The sequence below is a fragment of the Moschus berezovskii genome, chromosome 22, assembly GCF_049115385.1.
Source record: "Moschus berezovskii isolate FMDL1 chromosome 22, NW_MosBer_1.0, whole genome shotgun sequence".
NCBI classification, from domain to species: Eukaryota; Metazoa; Chordata; class Mammalia; order Artiodactyla; family Moschidae; genus Moschus; species Moschus berezovskii.
The window spans coordinates 592,204-611,500 of record NC_142481.1 but is presented as its reverse complement, the minus strand read 5'-3'; the positions used below and the strand labels follow the sequence as shown (position 1 = coordinate 611,500).

The window sequence follows — 19,297 nt, the reverse complement described above, 5'->3', positions numbered from 1 at the left end:
CATAGAGTGAAAGCTCGTTGTCATTTGCCTTGGCATTAATTTTTTGGGGGATTAACACCAAAAGCAACTAATAAAAGAAAAATATTAATAAACAAGTGGGACTGCATCAATCTAAAAAAGCATCTGAACAGCACAGGAAACCAAAACTATCAACAAAATGAAAAGGGAATGTACAGAATAGCAGGAAATATTTGCAAATCATACATCTGATAAGTGGTAAATAAGAAAAATATAAGAACTCATACAACTTAATAGCAAAGTAAATAAATAATCCAATTAAAAAATGAACAGTGGAACTATATAAACATATTTTCCAAAGAGCGCCTACAAATGGGCAACAACAAGTACATGGAAATGTGTTCAGTATTACTAAATACACAAAGAAAATTGTAATACGATATCACCACACACATTAGAAAGGCTATCATCAAACAGACAAAGGATAATTTTTAGAGAGGATGTTGAGAAATGTGAAATTTTTGTGCATCAATTCTGGGAATGTAAATTAGTGCAGCCACTATGGAAAAGAGTCGAGTTTTCACAAAAAATAAAAATTAAAAAAGAACTACCCTGCTGCTGCTGCTGCTGCTAAGTCGCTTCAGTCGTGTCCGACCCTGTGTGACCCCATAGGCGGCAGCCCACCAGGCTCCCCCATCCCTGGGATTCTCCAGGCAAGAACACTGGAGTGGGTATCCAACAATTCCAGATACGGTGCTAGAGAAGACTCTTCAGAGTCCCTTGGACTGCAAGGAGATCAAACTAGTCAACCCTAAAGGAAATCAACCCTCAATATTATTGGATGGACTGATGCTAAGGCTGAAGTTCAAATACTTTGGCCACCTGATGTGAAGAGCAGACTCATTGGGAAAGACCCTGATGCTGGGAAAGATTGAGGGCAGGAGGAGAAGGGGGTGACAGGGGATGGGATGGTTGGATAGCATCACCAACTCAATGGAGATGAGTTTCAGCAAACTCTGGGAGATGGTGGAGGACTGGGAAGCCTGCAGCCCATGGGGTTGCAAAGAGTTGAACATGACTGAGTGACTGAACAACAACCTAGCCATATGAATGAAGGAACTCTTGATATTTGTGACAACATCAATGGACATTTAATGCATTGTGTTAAGTAAAGGAAGTGAAACAGAAAGACGAATACTCTGTGGTATCACTTTTATGCAAAGTCTTAAAAAGTCAAACTCATAGAAATAAAGAGTATAAGTGTTGTTACTGGTGTGAGGTGGGGTGGAAGAGATAGGGACAGTTTGGCGAAAGGGAGCAAACTTCCAGATATAAAATGACTAAGGTCTGAGGATCTAATGTAAAACACCATGAGTAATGTTGATAAAATCATATTGTATAATTGATACATATAAAGAGAGTGTAACATAAATGTTCTCTCTCTCATATACACGATGAGTATATGAGGTGATGATGTATTAATTAACTAGATGAAGGAATGGTTTCACATGGTATACATATGTCAAATCAGCAAGATATACACAATGATACATTCAGTTCAGTTCAGTTCAGTCGCTCAGTCGTATCCGACTCTTTGCGACCCCATGAATCACAGCACGCCAGGCCTCCCTGTCCATCACCAACTCCCGGAGTTCACTCAAACTCATGTCCATCAAGTCGGTGATGCCATCCAGCCATCTCATTCTCTGTCATCCCCTTCTCCTGCCCGCAATCCCTCCCAGCATCAGAGACTTTTCCAGTGAGTCAACTTGTCGCATGAGGTGGCATGAGGTGGCCAAAGTATTGGAGTTTCAGCTTTAGCATCAGTCCTTCCAATGAACACCAGGACTGATCTCCTTTAGAATGGACTGGTTGGATCTCCTTGCAGTCCAAGGGACTCTCAAGAGTCTTCTCCAGCACCACAGTTCAAAAGCATCAATTCTTTGGCGATCAGTTTTCTTCACAGTCCAACTTTCACATCCATACATGACCACTGGAAAAACCATAGCCTTGACTAGATGGACCTTTGTTGGCAAAGTAATGTCTCTGCTTTTTAATATGCTATCTAGGTTGGTCATAACTTTCCTTCCAAGGAGTAAGCGTCTTTTAATTTCCTGGCTGCAATCAGCATCTGTAGTGATTTTGGAGCCCCCAAAAATAAATTCTGACACTGTTTCCACTGTTTCCCCATCTATTCCCATGAAGTAATGGGACCAAATGCCATGATCTTTGTCTTCTGAATGTTGAGCTTCAAGCCAACCTTTTCACTCTCCTCTTTCACTTTCATCAAGAGGCCTTTGAGTTCCTCTTCACTTTCTGCCATAAGGGTGGTGTCATCTGCATATGTGAGATTATTGATATTTCTCTCGGCAATCTTGATTCTAGCTTGTGCTTCTTCCAGTCCAGCTTTCCTCATGATGTACTCTGCATATAAGTTAAATAAGCAGGGTGACAATATACAACCTTACAGTTTTATAATTCAGTAAATCTTATTAAAAAATAAAATAACAAAATAAAACAATAAGTCAACCTCCTAGACATGTCTTTCTTTATTTAAGGTTTATTTTTAATTGAAGGATAATTGCTTTACAATATTGTGTTGGTTTCTGCCATACATGAACATGAGTCAGCCATATACATATGTCTGACAGCTATACATATGTCATCTCCCTCTTGAACCTCCCTAAAACGCATGTCTTTCTTGATCAAGCTAACAAATACCAAATCTCTTTGATACTTGCTGATACTTGCTATCTGACAGATTTGTAGAAAGACACTGATTCACAGGAAGGGAGTTACATGAATCATTCACTGAAACGAGGAATCTAAGCTTATTATCAATCTTTCAGAGATTCATATTCCTCAACTAATTTTATGGTACTAGAATAGCAGTCTCATAAAACTTATTAAATTCATCTGTGTTTTCAGAAGTTGAAAGCATCTCAGTAACTCAAGAATGGTTTAGTATTAGAAATAATAGCATTCAACATAATACTAATGAATTATAAAACATGTTTATAAGTGCAGAAAAATACATCCATTCACATTAGAAAACAACACAACTAAGCCAGACTTCAGCAATATGTGAACCATGAATTTCCAGATGTTCAGGCAGGTTTTAGAAAAGGCAGAGGAACCAGAGATCAAATTGCCAACATCCGCTGGATCATGGAGAAAGCAAGAGAGTTCCAGAAAAACATCTATTTCTGCTTCATTGACTATGCCAAAGCCTTTGACTGTGTGGATCACAAGAAACTGTGGAAAATTCTGAAAGAGATGGGAATCCCAGACCACCTGACCTGCCTCTTGAGAAACCTGTATGCAGGTCAGGAAGCAACAGTTAGAACGGGACATGGAACAACAGGCTGGTTCCAAACAGGAAAAGGAGTACGTCAGGGTTGTATATTGTCACCCTGCTCATTTACCTTATATGCAGAGTACATCATGAGGAATGCTGGGCTGGAAGAAGCACAAGCTGGAATCAAGATTGCCGGGAGAATTATCAATAACCTCAGATATGCAGATGACACCACCCTTGTGGCAGAAAGTGAAGAGGAACTCAAAAGCCTCTTATGAAAGTGAAAGAGGAGAGTGAAAAGGTTAGCTTGAAGCTCAACATTCAGAAAACGAAGATCATGGCATCTGGTCCCATCACTTCATGGGAAATAGATGGAAAAACAGTGGAAACAGTGTCAGACTTTATTTTTTTGGGCTCCAAAATCACTGCGGATGCTGATTGCAGCCAGGAAATTAAAAGACGCTTACTCCTTGGAAGGAAAGTTATGACCAACCTAAATAGTATATTAAAAAGCTGAGACATTGCTTTGCCAACAAAGGTCCGTCTAGTCAAGGCTATGGTTTTTCCAGCGGTCATGTATGGATGTGAGAGTTGGACTGTGAAGAAAGCTGATCGCCGAAGAATTGATGCTTTTGAACTGTGGTGCTGGAGAAGACTCATGAGAGTCCCTTGGACTGCAAGGAGATCCAATCAGTCCATTCTAAAGGAGATCGATCCTGGATGTTCATTGGAAGGACTGATGCTAAAGCTGAAACTCCAATACTTTGGCCACCTCATACGAAAAGTTGACTCACTGGAAAAGCTGGGAGGGATTGGGGGCGGGAGGAGAAGGGGACGGCAGAGAATGAGATGGCTGGATGGCATCACCGACTTGATCGACATGAGTTTGAGTGAACTCCGGGAGTTGGTGATGGACAGGGAGGCCTGGGTGCTGTGATTCATGGGGTCCCAAAGAGTCGGACACGATTGAGCGACTGAACTGAACTGAACTGAACTGAATGGGACCAGATGCCATGACCTTAGTTTTCTGAATGTTGAGCTTTAAGACAACTTTTTCACTCTCCCTTCATCAAGAAGCCTTTTAGTTCTTCTTCGCTTTCTGCCATAAGGGTGGTGTCATCTGCGTATCTGAGGTTATTGATATTTCTCCCAGCAACTATAAAGGCAGAATTTCTGTTGTCTTGGGAATCATTGTCAGAGACCTATCTTTTTATTTCTTCCTCAAGGTGGCGCAGCATCCTTTTCCTTATCTACACTTTTGTGTATTTGTCTATACCGAACACAGATGAACAGTGCACTATTGTTTATTAGCTTCAGTTTCCAGTGTGTCCATTCTGTGTCTAAGTGACTCTGCATAGATCATTTGCGTTTTTTTGTTTGTTTGTTTGGACGTGCTGGGAGGCTTGTGGGCTCTTAGTTCCCTCATCAGGGACTGAACCACGCCTCCTGCCTTGGAAGGGAGCAATCTTAATCACTGGACCGACTGGGAAGTTCCAGGATGCATTTGAATTGATGGATTTGAGAGCATCTGGAAAGGTGCTCTTAGACTCTAGGAACACGCAGAGCTTCGAAGAATTTGAAAAAATGTCTCCAAACATTTGTGTGATCAGTTACAGATAGTAATCCTCAAACATCTGAGTGCATTCTCTTTAAGAAGCAACGCCCCACCTCAGTCTCTGGAGTTAGGTTGTTATTTTAGCAAACCTCACAGTGTAACTTAGCCTTTTCTCCTGGATGTCAGGGATAACTCAAAACTGGACCTTGGCTCGTATATGTGGGAAATACATTACCCAGGCGGCTGTGAGCTGGGGGCTGCGACGATCAGCCAATTAAGACAAAGAAAAGCCGTATTTGCCTGTGAGGCAATAATGTCTGGGCGGGACTTCCGGCCGCGACGCTATGAGCGTCATTTTGAATTTACTGGAGCTTTTTCATAATTCAGGCTCTTCGGTTACTAGTGCTTGGAAGTGGGGATGAGACTGAGAAGGTACCCGCTGCAGAGAGGCGGGTGTGAGGCTCGGTGACGTCGCCCAGGGTGCGCTGCGCCAAGACCGGCAGAAGCCCTACCGGGCGGGGTACTCCAGCCGCTCCCGGCCCCGCTCCGCCCACAGAGTCCGATGGCGGCGGCTCTAAGGGACCCGCCTCAGGTAAACGCTGGTCCCCCTGGGCCTTCACCGCCCTCACCCCACCAGACACTAAAACCGCGAGCGTCGAGGGGGTGGCGGTAGCCTGCTCACGTGCCCGCAGCCCAGTCCCGGGGATCCAGGCCGGTGAGGCCGACTGGGTGGGGCTCTGTGTCTGACAGACTCTGTGAATGCGCGTGGGAGAGGGTGACGGGCGGAGGGACCTGAAGGCGCAGAGATTTGGAGGTTGTACTGACCAGGAACTTGGGCAGAGCAGTTCTCAATCCTTCTAGCAATTTCTGTTAGGAGCAAGTTGCAGCTGGATCAGTCAGGGTTGCAGTGTTGCAGCGAGAAAGCTTGGCCATTTATGGAAATTTCCTGGCAGCCCAGTGGTTAGGATTCCGCCTCTCTTGGCCGAGGGCCCCGGTTCAATTCCTGTTTGGGGAACTAAGATCTCACAAGTCCCACCGTGCGGCCAGAAAAAAGAAAAGACCATTTATTTCGTAGGTAATAGAGGGTTTGAATCGCAAGCGGGAAGTGATCGCATGCAGATCAAAATAGGCTCCCTCTGACTGCCAAGAAGAAAACAAAGTAGGAGAGGGAGGTAGGAGACAGGAAGCACAGAGGTATTAATTGTAATAGCCTAGGTGTGTATTGATGGACCAGAGTGACTACCTTGGATGTGTGAAAAGTGGTTGAATCCTGGAACAATTTTTTGAGAAGTTGTTACCGAAATCTCAAGTCCTTGTGCCCCCCTCACAGTCAGGCCCATCAATACTAAAACAGAGTTTGGAACAGAGGTTTATTACAGATTTGTACAAGGAGATGGGTGGCTCGTGCCCTAAGAGCCCCAAAGTTACTGAAAGCTTTCAGCAAGGCCCTTTAAAAGCAAAAGGTGAGGTATGGGCGTGGTTAGTTGTTATAGATTTCTCATGTTAGATCCTTTGTTCTTGGGATCAGTTCATGGTCAGGTAAGGATGTTCCTATAAGTCTCTACCAGATGAATGTTATTCTCTATCCTGACAAGAAAGGGCAAAGTCCCAAGGCACAACTTTCACCTTCCAATATCCCAGTCCTAGCTAAGAGGTGGCAGATTGCAGTTGGCAGCTCCTTCAAGGCCAGGTCCCCAGACTTGCCCAGCTGTCATCCCTGAAGGAGCCAGGCATCCAACCCAACTGGCCCTCAGTCTCCTCAGTTCAGTTCAGTTGCTCAGTTGTATCTGACTCTTTGCAACCCCATGCATTGCAGCATGCCAGGCTTCTCTGTTCATCACCAACTCCCAGAGCTTACTTAGATTCATGCCTATTGAGTCGGTGATGGCATCCAGCCATCTCATCCACTGTTGTTCCCTTCTCCTCCTGCCTTCAGTCTTTCCAGCATCAGGGTCTTTTCCATTGAGTCAGTTCTTCGCATCAGGTGGCCAAAGTATTGGAGTTTCAGCTTCAGCATCAGTCCTTCCAACAAATATTCAGGACTAATTTCCTTTAGGATTGACTGGTTTGATCTTCTTGCTATCTAAGGGACTCTCAAGAGTCTTCTCCCAACACCACAGTTCAAAAGCATCAATTCTTCAGCTCTCAGGTTTCTTTATAATCCAACTCAGGCTCCTCAGGCTGCCCAAAGTGGGAAACCAGTTCTCACAGACTGCAAACCGTGCAGACGGCCACTGCTGTTACATCACAGAGACAAGAATGGGAGAGAGGTTCACTACTGCCTCATGGCCTGGGCCACGGCTAGTAGAGGGCCTTATGAGGGTGCTGAAGCCCTGCAGGGTGTAATCCCCAGCCTGTTTCCTGGACTCCCCAGGTGACCTGCTGGTCCAAGCCTGGTTGCGCTGGAGGGCCTCCAGAAGAAGGCCTGAATCTGCTTCCTAGCTCACTCTCCACCTGATGATCACCACACCACTGACCCTTGACTGAATCACTTCCCTAATGGTCATTCATTGACAGTTGTTTGTTTGTGGGGAGGGTCCTCTGAGGCACTGGCCAATGGCTGAGGAAGACTTGTTGCCTAGTTACAGAGTGCAGAGTACTGAGGCACAGCCATGGCTGCCTGCTAAGGGCTGTTCTCATCCTGCTCTCATACAAAGGGACAAATTAAATTGTGGGTTTTGTTGGTGACAAGAGAAAGACAATTGTAAGGGATGACCCTTGGGGTTTTGGCCCTAGTAGACAAAGGGATGGAAGACCCATCAACTGGATGGGGACCTTAGCAGCACGTTAATTTTCTTTGGAAATATTATGAGTTTGATTTGGCTCTCTGAAGAATCTGAAATGTTTCAGAGAAGACTTGAGTGTAGGCAACATGGACAGTTGACTAGGCAGGTCTGGAAAACTGGGGAACGTGTTCAGGAATGGAAATTTTCAAGTGATGACCATTGTGTGGACACAGGTGGAACTGTGGATCACATTTAGGAAGGGAATGCAGGTTATAGTGGCCATGATATTAGTAGGTCAGAAAGACTAGGGCGTGTGCTAAGGAGTAGTTCTTTTGCTCAGGGGTTTTAGGGCATTGCAAACCCAAGTGAAGTAGAGAAGTGGCAGTGGGACCCGTGTAAGAGAGGTCAGCTTGGCAGGCGGCCAAGGCTTCAGTGGGATGAATGGAGTCTGAGGTATGGCTGAGGAGACCCAGGAGTAATTAAGACAAGAAGGCAGTAAGTCTGGAGCTGCTTCTCATTTAGTACTATATGACTTCTCCAGAATGTTGCAATGAACTTTGACAGGATCTGGGATGTTTTAGTCTTGCCAGTGGAGAAGGTCTGGGACAGATGTCATTTGTGAATCACTGTGACTGGAGGGGAGATTTTTAGGGCTGGATTTTTTTTACAAAGGTTGAGTGGAGAGAGGAGTGTTGTGGTTGCTGAAAGGGCAAAGCTAGCAGTAAAGTTGAAGAGAGTTATGGGAATGTGAAAATCTTGTGTGGTTTTAGGGTGGCGAATATTGAAGGAAGGACTGGCAGCAGGTGGCAAGATCTTCTAAGCAGCATGTGTGGCTTAGTCTGGTGTCAGATCCATCAGAGGACTGGGGTTGTAGTGAATCTTCTTTAATTTCTCAAGCATTCTTTGGATGCCAAGCACCAGGTGTGCATGTGTGTTCAGGAAGAATTCTGTGGTGTGGTGCAGGGAGATGGCAGTGCTGTGGAAGTGCAACTGTAGAGTCTGAAATTGTGAGAGAAGTGCTACCTACAGAATGATGTGCCCATTAAGAGGAAATGTGAACTGATGGCCTCAGGTTCCTGATGTTGAGTATTTACAGGTGAAGCATGAGCTTATCTTTGGCTGTGTCTAGAGTCCCATAATTTGGGAGACTCTAGGGGAATTGCTTGGTTGGAGGGACAGGACATTGCAGGCCAAGCCCAGAGTTTAGATGGCATCTGTGTGCACAAAATTCTGGAGAAGCCTTGTAGTACCACCCCCTGCCCCCCGCCCAGTTACTGCTGAGGGCTGAACACAGTGAGTAAAGCGGGTGGTGAAGAGAGAGAAGGCATCAGTGGCACCAGTGAAGGATGGGAATGGCATAGGTTGTTTGGAGAGATGTGTTGTGGATTCTTAGAGAGAGACTGTTCAAGGTTTCATTTGTCCCCTTCACCACAGGGTAGTGTGACCTTTCCAGATGTTGCTGTGTACTTCTCCTGGGAGGAATGGCGGCTCCTTGATGAGGCTCAGAGACGCCTGTATCTGGATGTGATGCTGGAGAACTATGCACTTATATCCTCACTGGGTAAGACCTTCAGCCTCCCTACTGACCTGGGCTGGCCTCTGTATCCTGCCTCATGCCCCAGAAGGTGCTCTGTCCTCCCATGGTGTTGGCACTGCTTGCTTCCCCAGTGTTCTGGGTAGTTGTGGTTAATAGGGCTGGGGTTTTTGCACTGCCCTTTTTTCTCCCCTACAACCCTAATACCTGCTATACTGAACTGTCACAGGGAAGGATTTGTGGTTCATAGTCTTGCAGTAAGGCCTTTGGGTGCAGCTTGCTCGCCCTTGCCCTGAATGGATCAGTGTATCCAGATCCATGCAGTTTCTGTGGCCCCCTCCTTTAGCTGACAATTCTGTTTCTGCCTGTTTATGGAATTGCAGCCACTGTCATGGGGACTACTTACATGAGCATTGGCTACTCTTGATCTCTCGCCTATATAGTTCTTTTTATGTTTAGACCTCTTGTTTCCATTTCATCCTGTCGTCCCAACTTTGTTGAGGTATAACTGATAAAATTTTATGTACTTAATATATATAATGTAATGATTTGATATATATATATTATGAAACAATTATCACCATGAAATTTATTAACACACCTATCACCAGACATAACTTTCTTTTGTGTATGTGAGAATACTTAGGATTTGTTAGCAAATTTCAAGTATACAATACAATATTAATGACTATAGTCACTATTCTGCACATTTGGTTCTTAGAACTTACTCATAACTGGAAGTATTTTTCACCATCGCCCCGTTTTTCTAGCTCTCAGTATTTGGCCTTCTACTTTTTGCTTCTCTAAGTTTGACTTTTTTAAAGATTCTATTTTTAATAAACTATTTGTTCGTCTCTCTGTGACTTATTTCATTTAGCATAATGTCCTCTAGGCTCATGATTGTTGCAAGTGGCAGTTTTTCCTTTTTCTTATCTGAATATTCCTGCACACATAATCATGGGAAAGTTGGTGCATGTTTGTGTATGTACCACATTTTCTTTATCACTTCATCCAGTAATGAACACTTTAAAATGTTTCTGTATCTTGGCTCTTTTGAATAATGCTGCAATGAATATGCACGTGCACCTGTTTCATGAAGATACTGATTTTGTTCCTTGGGATATATACCCAGAAATGGGTGTGTTTGATCATATGGTAGTTCTACTTTCAATATTTTGATGAATATTTGTGATATTTTCCATGACTATGTTAATTTACATACTTTGCAACCATGTGCAATGGTTCCCTTTTCTGTGTGTCCTTGCTAGCATGTTACCCCTCATTTTAAAAAGAAATTATTTTTGGCTGCACTGAGTTTTTGTTGCTGTGTGTGAGGTTTCTCTAGTTGAGGTCAGTGGGGGCTACTCTCGTGATGCATGGGCTTCTTTTTTTTTTCTTTAATTGGGGGCTAATTACTTTACAATATTGTAGTGGGTTTTGCTATACATTGAAATGAATCAGCCATGGGTGTACATGTGTTCCCCATCCTGAACCTCCCACCCACCTCCCTCCCCATCCCATCCCTCTGGGTCATCCCAGTGCACCGGCCCTGAGTACCCTGTCTTATGCATTGAACCTGGACTGGCAATATGTTTCACTTATACATGTTTCAATGCTCTTCTCTCAAATCATCCCACCCTCACCTTCTCCCACAGAGTCCAACAGTCTGTTCTTTACATCTGTGTCTCTTTTGCTGTCTTGCATATAGGGTCATCGTTACCATCTTTCTAAATTCCATATATATGTGTTAATATACTGTATTGGTGTTTTTCTTTCTGACTTACTTCACTCTGTATAATAGGCTCCAGTTTCATCCACCTCATTAGAACTGATTCAAAGATACATGGGATTCTTCTTGCAGTGGCTTCTGTTGTGGAGCACAGGCTCTAGGGCAAGTGGGCTTCACTAGCTGTGGCGCATGGGCTCAGTTGCCCTTCAGCATATGGAATCTTTCTGCACCAGGGATCAAACTTGTCTCCTGTGCATTGGCAGTTGGATTCTTAACCACTGGACCACCCTATAGGGTGGGTGTCTTTTTTTATTTTTTTAAAGATTCATTTATTTTTGGCTGTGCTGAATCTTCTTTGCTGCATTTGGGCTTTCTCTAGTTGCAGCAAGCAGGTCAACTTAGTTCCTTGACCAGGGATTGAACCTGGGTCATTGCAGTGAAAGTGCTGAGTCCTAACCATCAGATCTCTAGGGAATTCCCCCAGCTTTGTTTTCTTGAGTTTTTTTGTTTATTTTATAAAAATCCTTTGGCTATTTGCTAAGTTTTGTGGTTTTGTATATAAATTGTCAGATTTTTTGTTCTATTTCTGTGAGAAATGTCCTTGGGATTTCGATTGAGATTGCATTCAGTCTGTAGACTGCTTTAGGTAGTATGGACATTTTAATAATGTTAATTCATCCAGTCAGTGAGCATGTAATATCTTTCCATTTGTGTCTTTTTCAATCTTTCAACAATGTCTTAGAGTTTTTCATGTATAGGTCTTCATCCTTCTTGGTTAAATACTCCTAGGTATTTTATTCTTTTTGTTGGAATTGTAAATGGGATTGTTTTAAGTTTTTTGCTAGCTTACTGTTCAAGTTTAGAAATTGAACTGTTTTTTGTATGTTAATTTTGTACCCTGCAACTTTGTTGGTTATTTCTAATAGATTATTGGTGGAGTCCTTGGAGTTTTCTATGTGTAAAACCTTGATATCTGCAAATAGTGAAAGTTTTACTTCTGCCTTTCCATTTTGGATGCCTTTTTCCCCCCCCTTTTTTTTCCCCCTTGCCTGACTGCTCTTTGCTAGGACTTTTGATATTACATCGAATAAGATTGGAGATATTGGACATCCTTTTCTTGTTCCTGATTTTAGAGGGATAGCTTTTGACATTTCACCATTGAACTTGATGTCAGCTGAAGGATTTGCCATCTATGACTTTTATTATGTTGAGTATGTTCCTTCTTTACACTTAATTCAGAGTTAATATTTTGTTCAGGATTTTTGCATCTGTGTTTATCCGAGATGCTGTCCTATAATTTTCTCTGTGTTGTCTTCATCTGGTTTTGGTATCTGGTGATGTTGCCATTGTAAAATGAGCTAGGAAGCATTCCTTTCTCCAATATTTTGGAAGAGTTTGAAAAGGGTAGGTATTTAATCTTTTTTGAATGTTTGGTAGAAGTCACCCATGAAGCCAAGACTTTTATTTTCCTATATATGCCTACAGTAAGCAGTTATTGCTCTAAGTTTCCGTCTTTGAACTGCTACGGTATTTTTTGGTTTCTTCTGAGATCCATTATTTTTCCATGATTCTGATGTTTAATTTCCACATATTTGTGAATTTTCCCAGTTTCCTCCTTGTTACTGATTTCTTGCTTCAATCTATTGAGGTCAGCAAAGATACTTTATATTGTTTCAATCTCCTTAAATTTGTTAGACCTGGTTTTATAACCTGTAGCATATGATCTGCTCTGGGCAGTGTTCTGTATGCAGTTAAGAATGTGTATTCTGCTGCAGTTGGATGTTATGTTTTGTATATGTCCATTTGATCTAAAGTATATGTTCAAGTGCAAAGTTTTCTTATTGAATTTCTGTCTGGATGATCTACCTTTTGTTGAAAGGAGAATATTGAAGTCTCTAGCTATTTTTTTCCCCTAATTTTATTTATTTATTTGACTGTGTCAGGTCTTAGTTGCAATTCACAGGATCTTCTTTGTTTCATCATTTGGAATCTTTTGTTGAGGTACATGGACTCCTTAGTTGTGGTACATGGGCTTCAGTGTTTACAGCACGCTGGCCCTCTGTTGTGGTGAGCTGGCTCTGGAACTCATGGGCTCAGAAATTGTAGCATGCCAGCTTAGTAGCTCTGCAGCATGTGAGATCTTAATTACCTTACTAGGGATCGAACCCCTGTCCCCTGCATGGCAAGGTAAATTCTTAACCACCAGACCACCAGGAAAGTTCTATGAAATCCCTTGTTATTGGGTTGTTGTTTCTGCTTTCAGATTGGTTAACATTTGATGCATACATTTTCATGCTACAATGTTCAATGCATATACACTAGCTATTGTTATAGTCCCTTGATTAACTCTTTTATCATTATATCATGAACTTGTCTTTTGTTGCAGTTTTTCACTTAATGTTTGTTTTGTCTGAAGCTATACAGTACTTATGCTGACTTCCAGTTTTCCATTTGCATGGAGTATCTTTATGTTGCCTTCATTTTGAGCTCTGTGTGTCCTTAGTACTGATGTGAGTCTCTTTTTGACAACATAAGATTTGGTCTAATTTGCTTGCTGTGTTTGTTTTAAGATTTTGATGTGGACTATTTTTAAAGTCTTTATTGAATTTGTTACAGTATTGTTTCTGTTTTCTGTCTTGTTTTTTTGACAGACGCATGTGGGATATTAGCTCCCCAACCAGGGATTGAACCCACACTCCCTGTATTGGAAGGTGAAGTTTTACCCACTGGATCTCCAGGGAAATCGTGGCCACTGTTTATTGTGTTCTGGCTGTTTTGTTGTTGATGCAGATGCAAATTTGTGATGAGCTTGACCCTTCCCTGTAGTCAGTATGTACTTGACCTGCATTTCTTTCTGTTCAGGTTGCTGCTGTGGAACAGAGAATGCAGAGGCACCTTCTGAACTGATCACTTCTCTAGGAGTGTCACAGGCTAGGACTCCGAAGGCAGCTTTGTCTACTCAGAAGATGCACCCATGTGAGATTTGTGGTCTAGTCTTGAGGACCATTTTCCGCTTGGCTGAGCACCATGAAACACAACATGTCCAGAAACTGTTGAGGTGTGGAGCATGTGTGAAGCAATTTTGTTTTAGTGCAAACTTTCAGCAGCACCTGGAGCAGCACATGGGAGAGAAAACCCTTAGAATCAGTGTGGACAAGACCTCGTTTGTGAAGAGCTGCAGATTCCATGTGTCACAGAAGCCATTTACCTGCAGGGATTTTGAAAAGGACTTCCTGACCATCATGGTTCACCTGCAGCAACAGGCTGTGAAGAAGCCAATCACAGTCACCCAGTGCGAGTCAGCCTCACATGGCAGGAAAAGTCATCACACATGGGAAGAATGCAAGAAAGCCCTTAGTCCCCCATGTACACTTGTTCAGGACCAGGGTGTCTGCACTGGAAGACCTTGTTTTCTGTGCAGTGAATGTGGGAAAGCATTCAGGTATAAATCCTCATTTGTTGTGCACCAGAGAGTCCACGCTGGAGAATGGATTCATGTGTGTGGTGAATCTGGAAAATCCTTCCGGCAAAGCTCAACCCTGTGTCAACATCAAAGCATTCAGACTGGGGCAATGCAGTACAAGTGCAGCAAATGTGGGAAATTCTTAAGCCACAAATCTGTCCTCGTTTCTCCCCACACATGGCACAGTGGAGAAAACAGTTATGTGTGTGGTAAATGTTCGAAATCTTTTACCTCTAGCTCAGCCCTCACTTACCATCAGAGATCTCACACAGGAGAAAGGCCTTATGAGTGCAGTGACTGTGAGAAATCTTTTGTCTCTAGGCCTGCCCTCAGGTATCATCAGAGATCTCACACAGGAGAACGGCCTTATGCATGCAGTCAGTGCGGGAAGACTTTTACTACTAGCTCTAACCTCCATTATCATCAAAGAGTTCACACTGGAGAAAGGCCTTATGAATGTAGTGAATGTGGGAAATCTTTTAACAATAGGTGGGTTCTCATTCAACATCAGAGAGTTCACACAGGAGAAAGGCCTTATGAGTGTACTGACTGTGGGAAATTGTTTAAGTATGGATCCCAATTGAATCAACACCAGAAAGCTCACACTGGTGAAAAGCCTTTTAAATGCACTGAATGTGGGAAGTCTTTTAACAATAGGTGGACACTCATTCAACACTGGAGAGTCCACACTGGAGAAAGGCCTTTTGAGTGCAGTGAATGTGGGAAGTCCTTTAATCGAAGAAATAACCTCATATTACACCAGAGAATTCACACAGGAGAAAGGCCTTATGTGTGTAATGAATGTGGGAAATCTTTTACCTTCAGCTCCAGCCTTCGTTATCATCAGAGAGCTCACACTGGAGAAAGACCCTATGAGTGCAGTGAATGTGGGAAATCTTTTATCTCTAGGTCTGACCTCCATTATCATCAAAGGGTTCATTCTGGAGAAAGACCTTATGAGTGCAGTGAATGTGGGAAATCCTTTATCCAAAGAAATAACCTCATAATACACCAGAGAATTCACACAGGAGAAAGGCCTTATGAGTGCAGTGAATGTGGTAAATCTTTTACTTGTAGTTCTACTCTCCATTATCATCAGAGAGTTCACACTGGAGAAAGGCCTTACGTGTGCAGTGAATGCGGAAAATCTTTTATTACCACATCCAAACTGCGTTGTCATCAGAAAGGTCACATTGGAGAAAGACCTTAAGAGTGCACTGACTGTGGAAAATCTTTTATAGGAAAAATCTAACCCCTTTCAACATCAGAGTTCACACAAAGGCATAGATATGCAGGAAATGTAGTTTCAGCATTCAGTTTAAGGGCACTGGAGGAAACTTTCTGAGGAGCCATTTGTCTGAATTGACTTTCATCCATCTGTGCGTAAACAGTGGGAGAATCCCTGGTTATGTGTGAAGCATGTGTGACTATGTTGCACTCTCCAGCCTATCCAGGGTTCTTCTCACATTTATGTCCCTGCCATCTCTGTGGTCAAGGCCATTTCACACCTGCCACCTAGCAGGTCCACATAGTGTGCTCAGGGAGATTTAACTCTGTCCTCCCATGTATTGGCCAAAAGAGGAGTTACCTGAGCCCTGCGGGGTCTTTCCCTCCTCTTTGACGATGTTGGGCATAGACCTAACCCAATATTGATCCACAGAACATCATTTGAGTTTGCTGGTAGTGCGCCAACAAAGACGACAGTTTTAAGGGACATGTTGGTGTCATGTGATACTTGTGATGAGTGTGTCCAGCTTGCAAGTCATGGACTCCAGAGCTCAGCTACACATTGCTTTGAACAGTAACAAAGGCCTTACCCTTGAAGTCTTCATTAATCTTGACAGTTCTGTTCCTGTGTAGGGTAGTTTAGAAACTAGTACAGATTTCTAATCTATAGGCAGGAAGGAGGGGAGAAATTTTTATAGGTCTTACATATTGTACCTGAGGAGGGGTAGCATCATGGCAGAAAATAACTTGATTTTGACCAAATTTGCATTACTGTCCAGCGCCTCCTAGGAAAGACTGCAGGATTTTCTCCATTTGAAGCCTGTATGCTATATTTTTTATGAGTCTCAGATGACTCTTAAGGAAGGGGAGTGGTTCTGAGAACCACATCATTTTTTGTTACTTGGAGTAAAGATCACAGAGATTTCCACCACTGTTGATGGAATGTCTTTCCCAGGGCTACAAAGATCCACATTCCTTGATGGCCACAATCCACTGGTTGTCATTGGTTGTAAGAGAACCGTGATAGATACAGAACAGTTGTAAGGGGAACCGTAATAAGTATGGAAACTCTAGTATATAGTGTAGAAGACCACAACCAATTAGATGAAATGTACCTCTTCTAAAAATGTAGCTAGAGGGAATTCCCTTGTGGTCCAGTAGTTAGGACTTACACAATTTCACTGCCAAGGGCCCTGGTTCAACCCCTGGTTGGGGAACTAAAATCCCATAAACCTCAAAGTGTGGCCAGAATAAAACAAAGTTTAGCCAGTAATGTTTCTATGACTCTGCAGGATCACAGATCCTGCAAATCTCAGGACTTGTGGGCATGCTTGTCTTGTGTAGTTGAGGATGTTGTCAGGGAAATTAGTCAAGCTTTGAGGATCACTGTAGCTTCTCAGTGATGTTCACCTCAAGGCCCTTACCATGCAGGGAGGAAAAAAGGGAAGTGGTTTCATATTCCGAGGATGTGGCTCTTGGCCTGTGTGGCACTCCTCCTGATGGATAAAAATGTTCATTGCTCCCTGTATTTGCTGCTACTGAGACAAGACTGACCTTCCAAAGGGTATAAGGAGAGAGATGCTGGAGTCAATACAGGGTTTCTTAATCTATTTTCCATTAAGAGTGGGACATGGGTTTTGTTTGTTTGTTTGTTTTTCTTGAGCCAGTTTTTAAAGCTTTATAAAGATAGAATTTACATGTAGTTAATAGCTTATAAGTAAAATATACAGTTTTACAAATTTTGACATATGTACAGACCTCCGAAAACATCATCCTACTCTTGATAATGACCAGATCTGTCATGGTGTATTTACCTCATGTCTTTTTATAATCTCTTCTTGCTTTCCCACCTCTCCAGGTAACCATTTATTTACTTTCTCTTATAATAGATAACCTTTGCGTTTTCTTATATGATGGGAATAAGCTGTTCTTTTTTTCCCCTGGTTTTCTTTGTTTTGTAATTACTCTGAGATATGGGTATCTCTTTTTTTTTTTGAGTAATATTCTTTTCTTTGGATATGCCACTGTTGATTTACTTATCCATCTTTTTATGGTTCTTTAGGTTATTTCTAGGTTGTGACTATTGGAAGTAAACCTGTTACAAGCATTTGTGTTAGTTTACATGGATGTGTGTTTCTTTGATCTTGTGTCAGTAATTTAAACTGGGATGTTTGAGTCACAGGATAGATCTAAAATGATTGTACTTTTTTTGGCATGTTAACTAGCAGTATGTTAGAGAGTTCCGCTTCTTCTACATCCCTGCTAATGCTTGATATGATTTATAGCAGCCGTTGTGAAAAACTGAATAGTGCTATCCCAAGGCTCCCCCATTGGCCCAGTGGTAAAGAATCCACCTGTAATTCAGGAGACACGAGTTTGATCCCTGGGTTGGGAGGATCCCCTGGAGGAGGAAATGACAACCCATGCCAGTATTCTTGCCTAGAGAATCCCAGGGACAATGGAGATTGGTGGGCTGCAGTCCAGTGGTCACAGAGTTGGACATGACTGAGTGACTGAGCATGCACACGTACAGAGTGCTATCTCAGTGTGATTTTAATTGCTTTTTTTAAATGATTTGTGGTTTTGAGCACTTTGCAAGTCTTTGCCACCTGTATATCTGTTTCTGTACTGTTTCACTTCTTATTTGCTATTTTTTAATATGCATTATGACAGTTTCCCGATTCATTTACAAATAAGACACTGAAACAGCAAAGACGTGGAATTTTACTCTTTCTTAAATGAGTAACATTTGCCATATGGAATCATTGCTTTTAATACAGGTAGGATATTTCCTCACTTTTCCTCAAATTTTCTGAGTTATGCACAATGTCATGACCACATCCCACACATATTTAAGATCAGTTTGCATTATAATGACTTCCATTACTTAAACCCAGGTATTCAATAATACAATAAATGTAGTCTTACTTTATAGTGTTTCCCAATCACCACTAATTTGAAATGTGGTCAGAAAAGGAGCTGAAAATTTCTTTGTGTGTATGTGTGTTTGTGTTTGGCTGTGCCATGTGGCCTGTGGGATCTTAGTTTCCGGACCAGGGATGGAACCCACACCCTCTGCAAGGAAGCAAAGAGTCTTTTAATTTTTTGAACTTTCTGTTTTGTAGTAGACTATAGCTGAGTAACAATGTTGTGATAGTTTCATGTGAACAGTGAAGGGACTCAGCCATACGATATGCATGTATCCATGCTCCCTCAAACTCCCCTCTCATCCAGGCTACCTCATGACATTGAGCAGAGTTCCTTGTGCTATAGAGTAGGGCCTAACTGTCCTGGAAGTGTGAAGCTACGGGACTGCCAGGGAAGTCCTTGTGGAGCTGAAAAATTCTACCCAAGTTCCCCCAGGCTTCTGGTGGAAAACTACACATGTGCAGGAGGAGACTTTACAAGGCCAGGCAGGCAACAGTTCAGGGCACCGTGACCTACCTGACTGGAGGCTCAGAGGCCTCAAAGACATAACTTACTGACTGACCAGAGGAGAGGCGTGTCCCTGAACACACTGGGGCATCCCTGGAAACCCTTATTGGCTTCACCTTTTTAGCATCAGAGTATCTGAGTGGTCATTGCTATTCTGAGTTGCCCCGTCTGACTCTGGTTACTTTGCAAGGGCTTCTTACACCAAACTCTCCAAAACTATTTATCTCTCCCTTTCTGTAACTGTTGGCTATTTGCAACTGCTTTTACCGTCTGTGGATCTCACCATGTTTGGCTGCTTTTCCAGACACTTGGACTTCAGGGCCACTACTCACTCCTGGTTGGGGCAGTGTCTCATAAGAACTGGGGTGGGAG

At 42.7% G+C, this 19,297-nt stretch overlaps 1 protein-coding gene across 1 annotated transcript; it reads left to right on the top strand.

Annotated features, from left to right (window-relative positions):
- Positions 1 to 5,154: 5,154 nt before the first annotated feature.
- On the top strand, positions 5,155 to 19,270 carry LOC129546343 (uncharacterized). The gene is made up of 3 exons (XM_055411206.2): positions 5,155 to 5,403; positions 8,972 to 9,098; positions 13,663 to 19,270. Exons 1-3 carry the CDS (start codon positions 5,374 to 5,376, stop codon positions 15,471 to 15,473), a joined length of 1,968 nt encoding a protein of 655 aa, XP_055267181.2. The 5' UTR covers positions 5,155 to 5,373; the 3' UTR covers positions 15,474 to 19,270.
- The last annotated feature ends 27 nt before the right edge of the window (positions 19,271 to 19,297 follow it).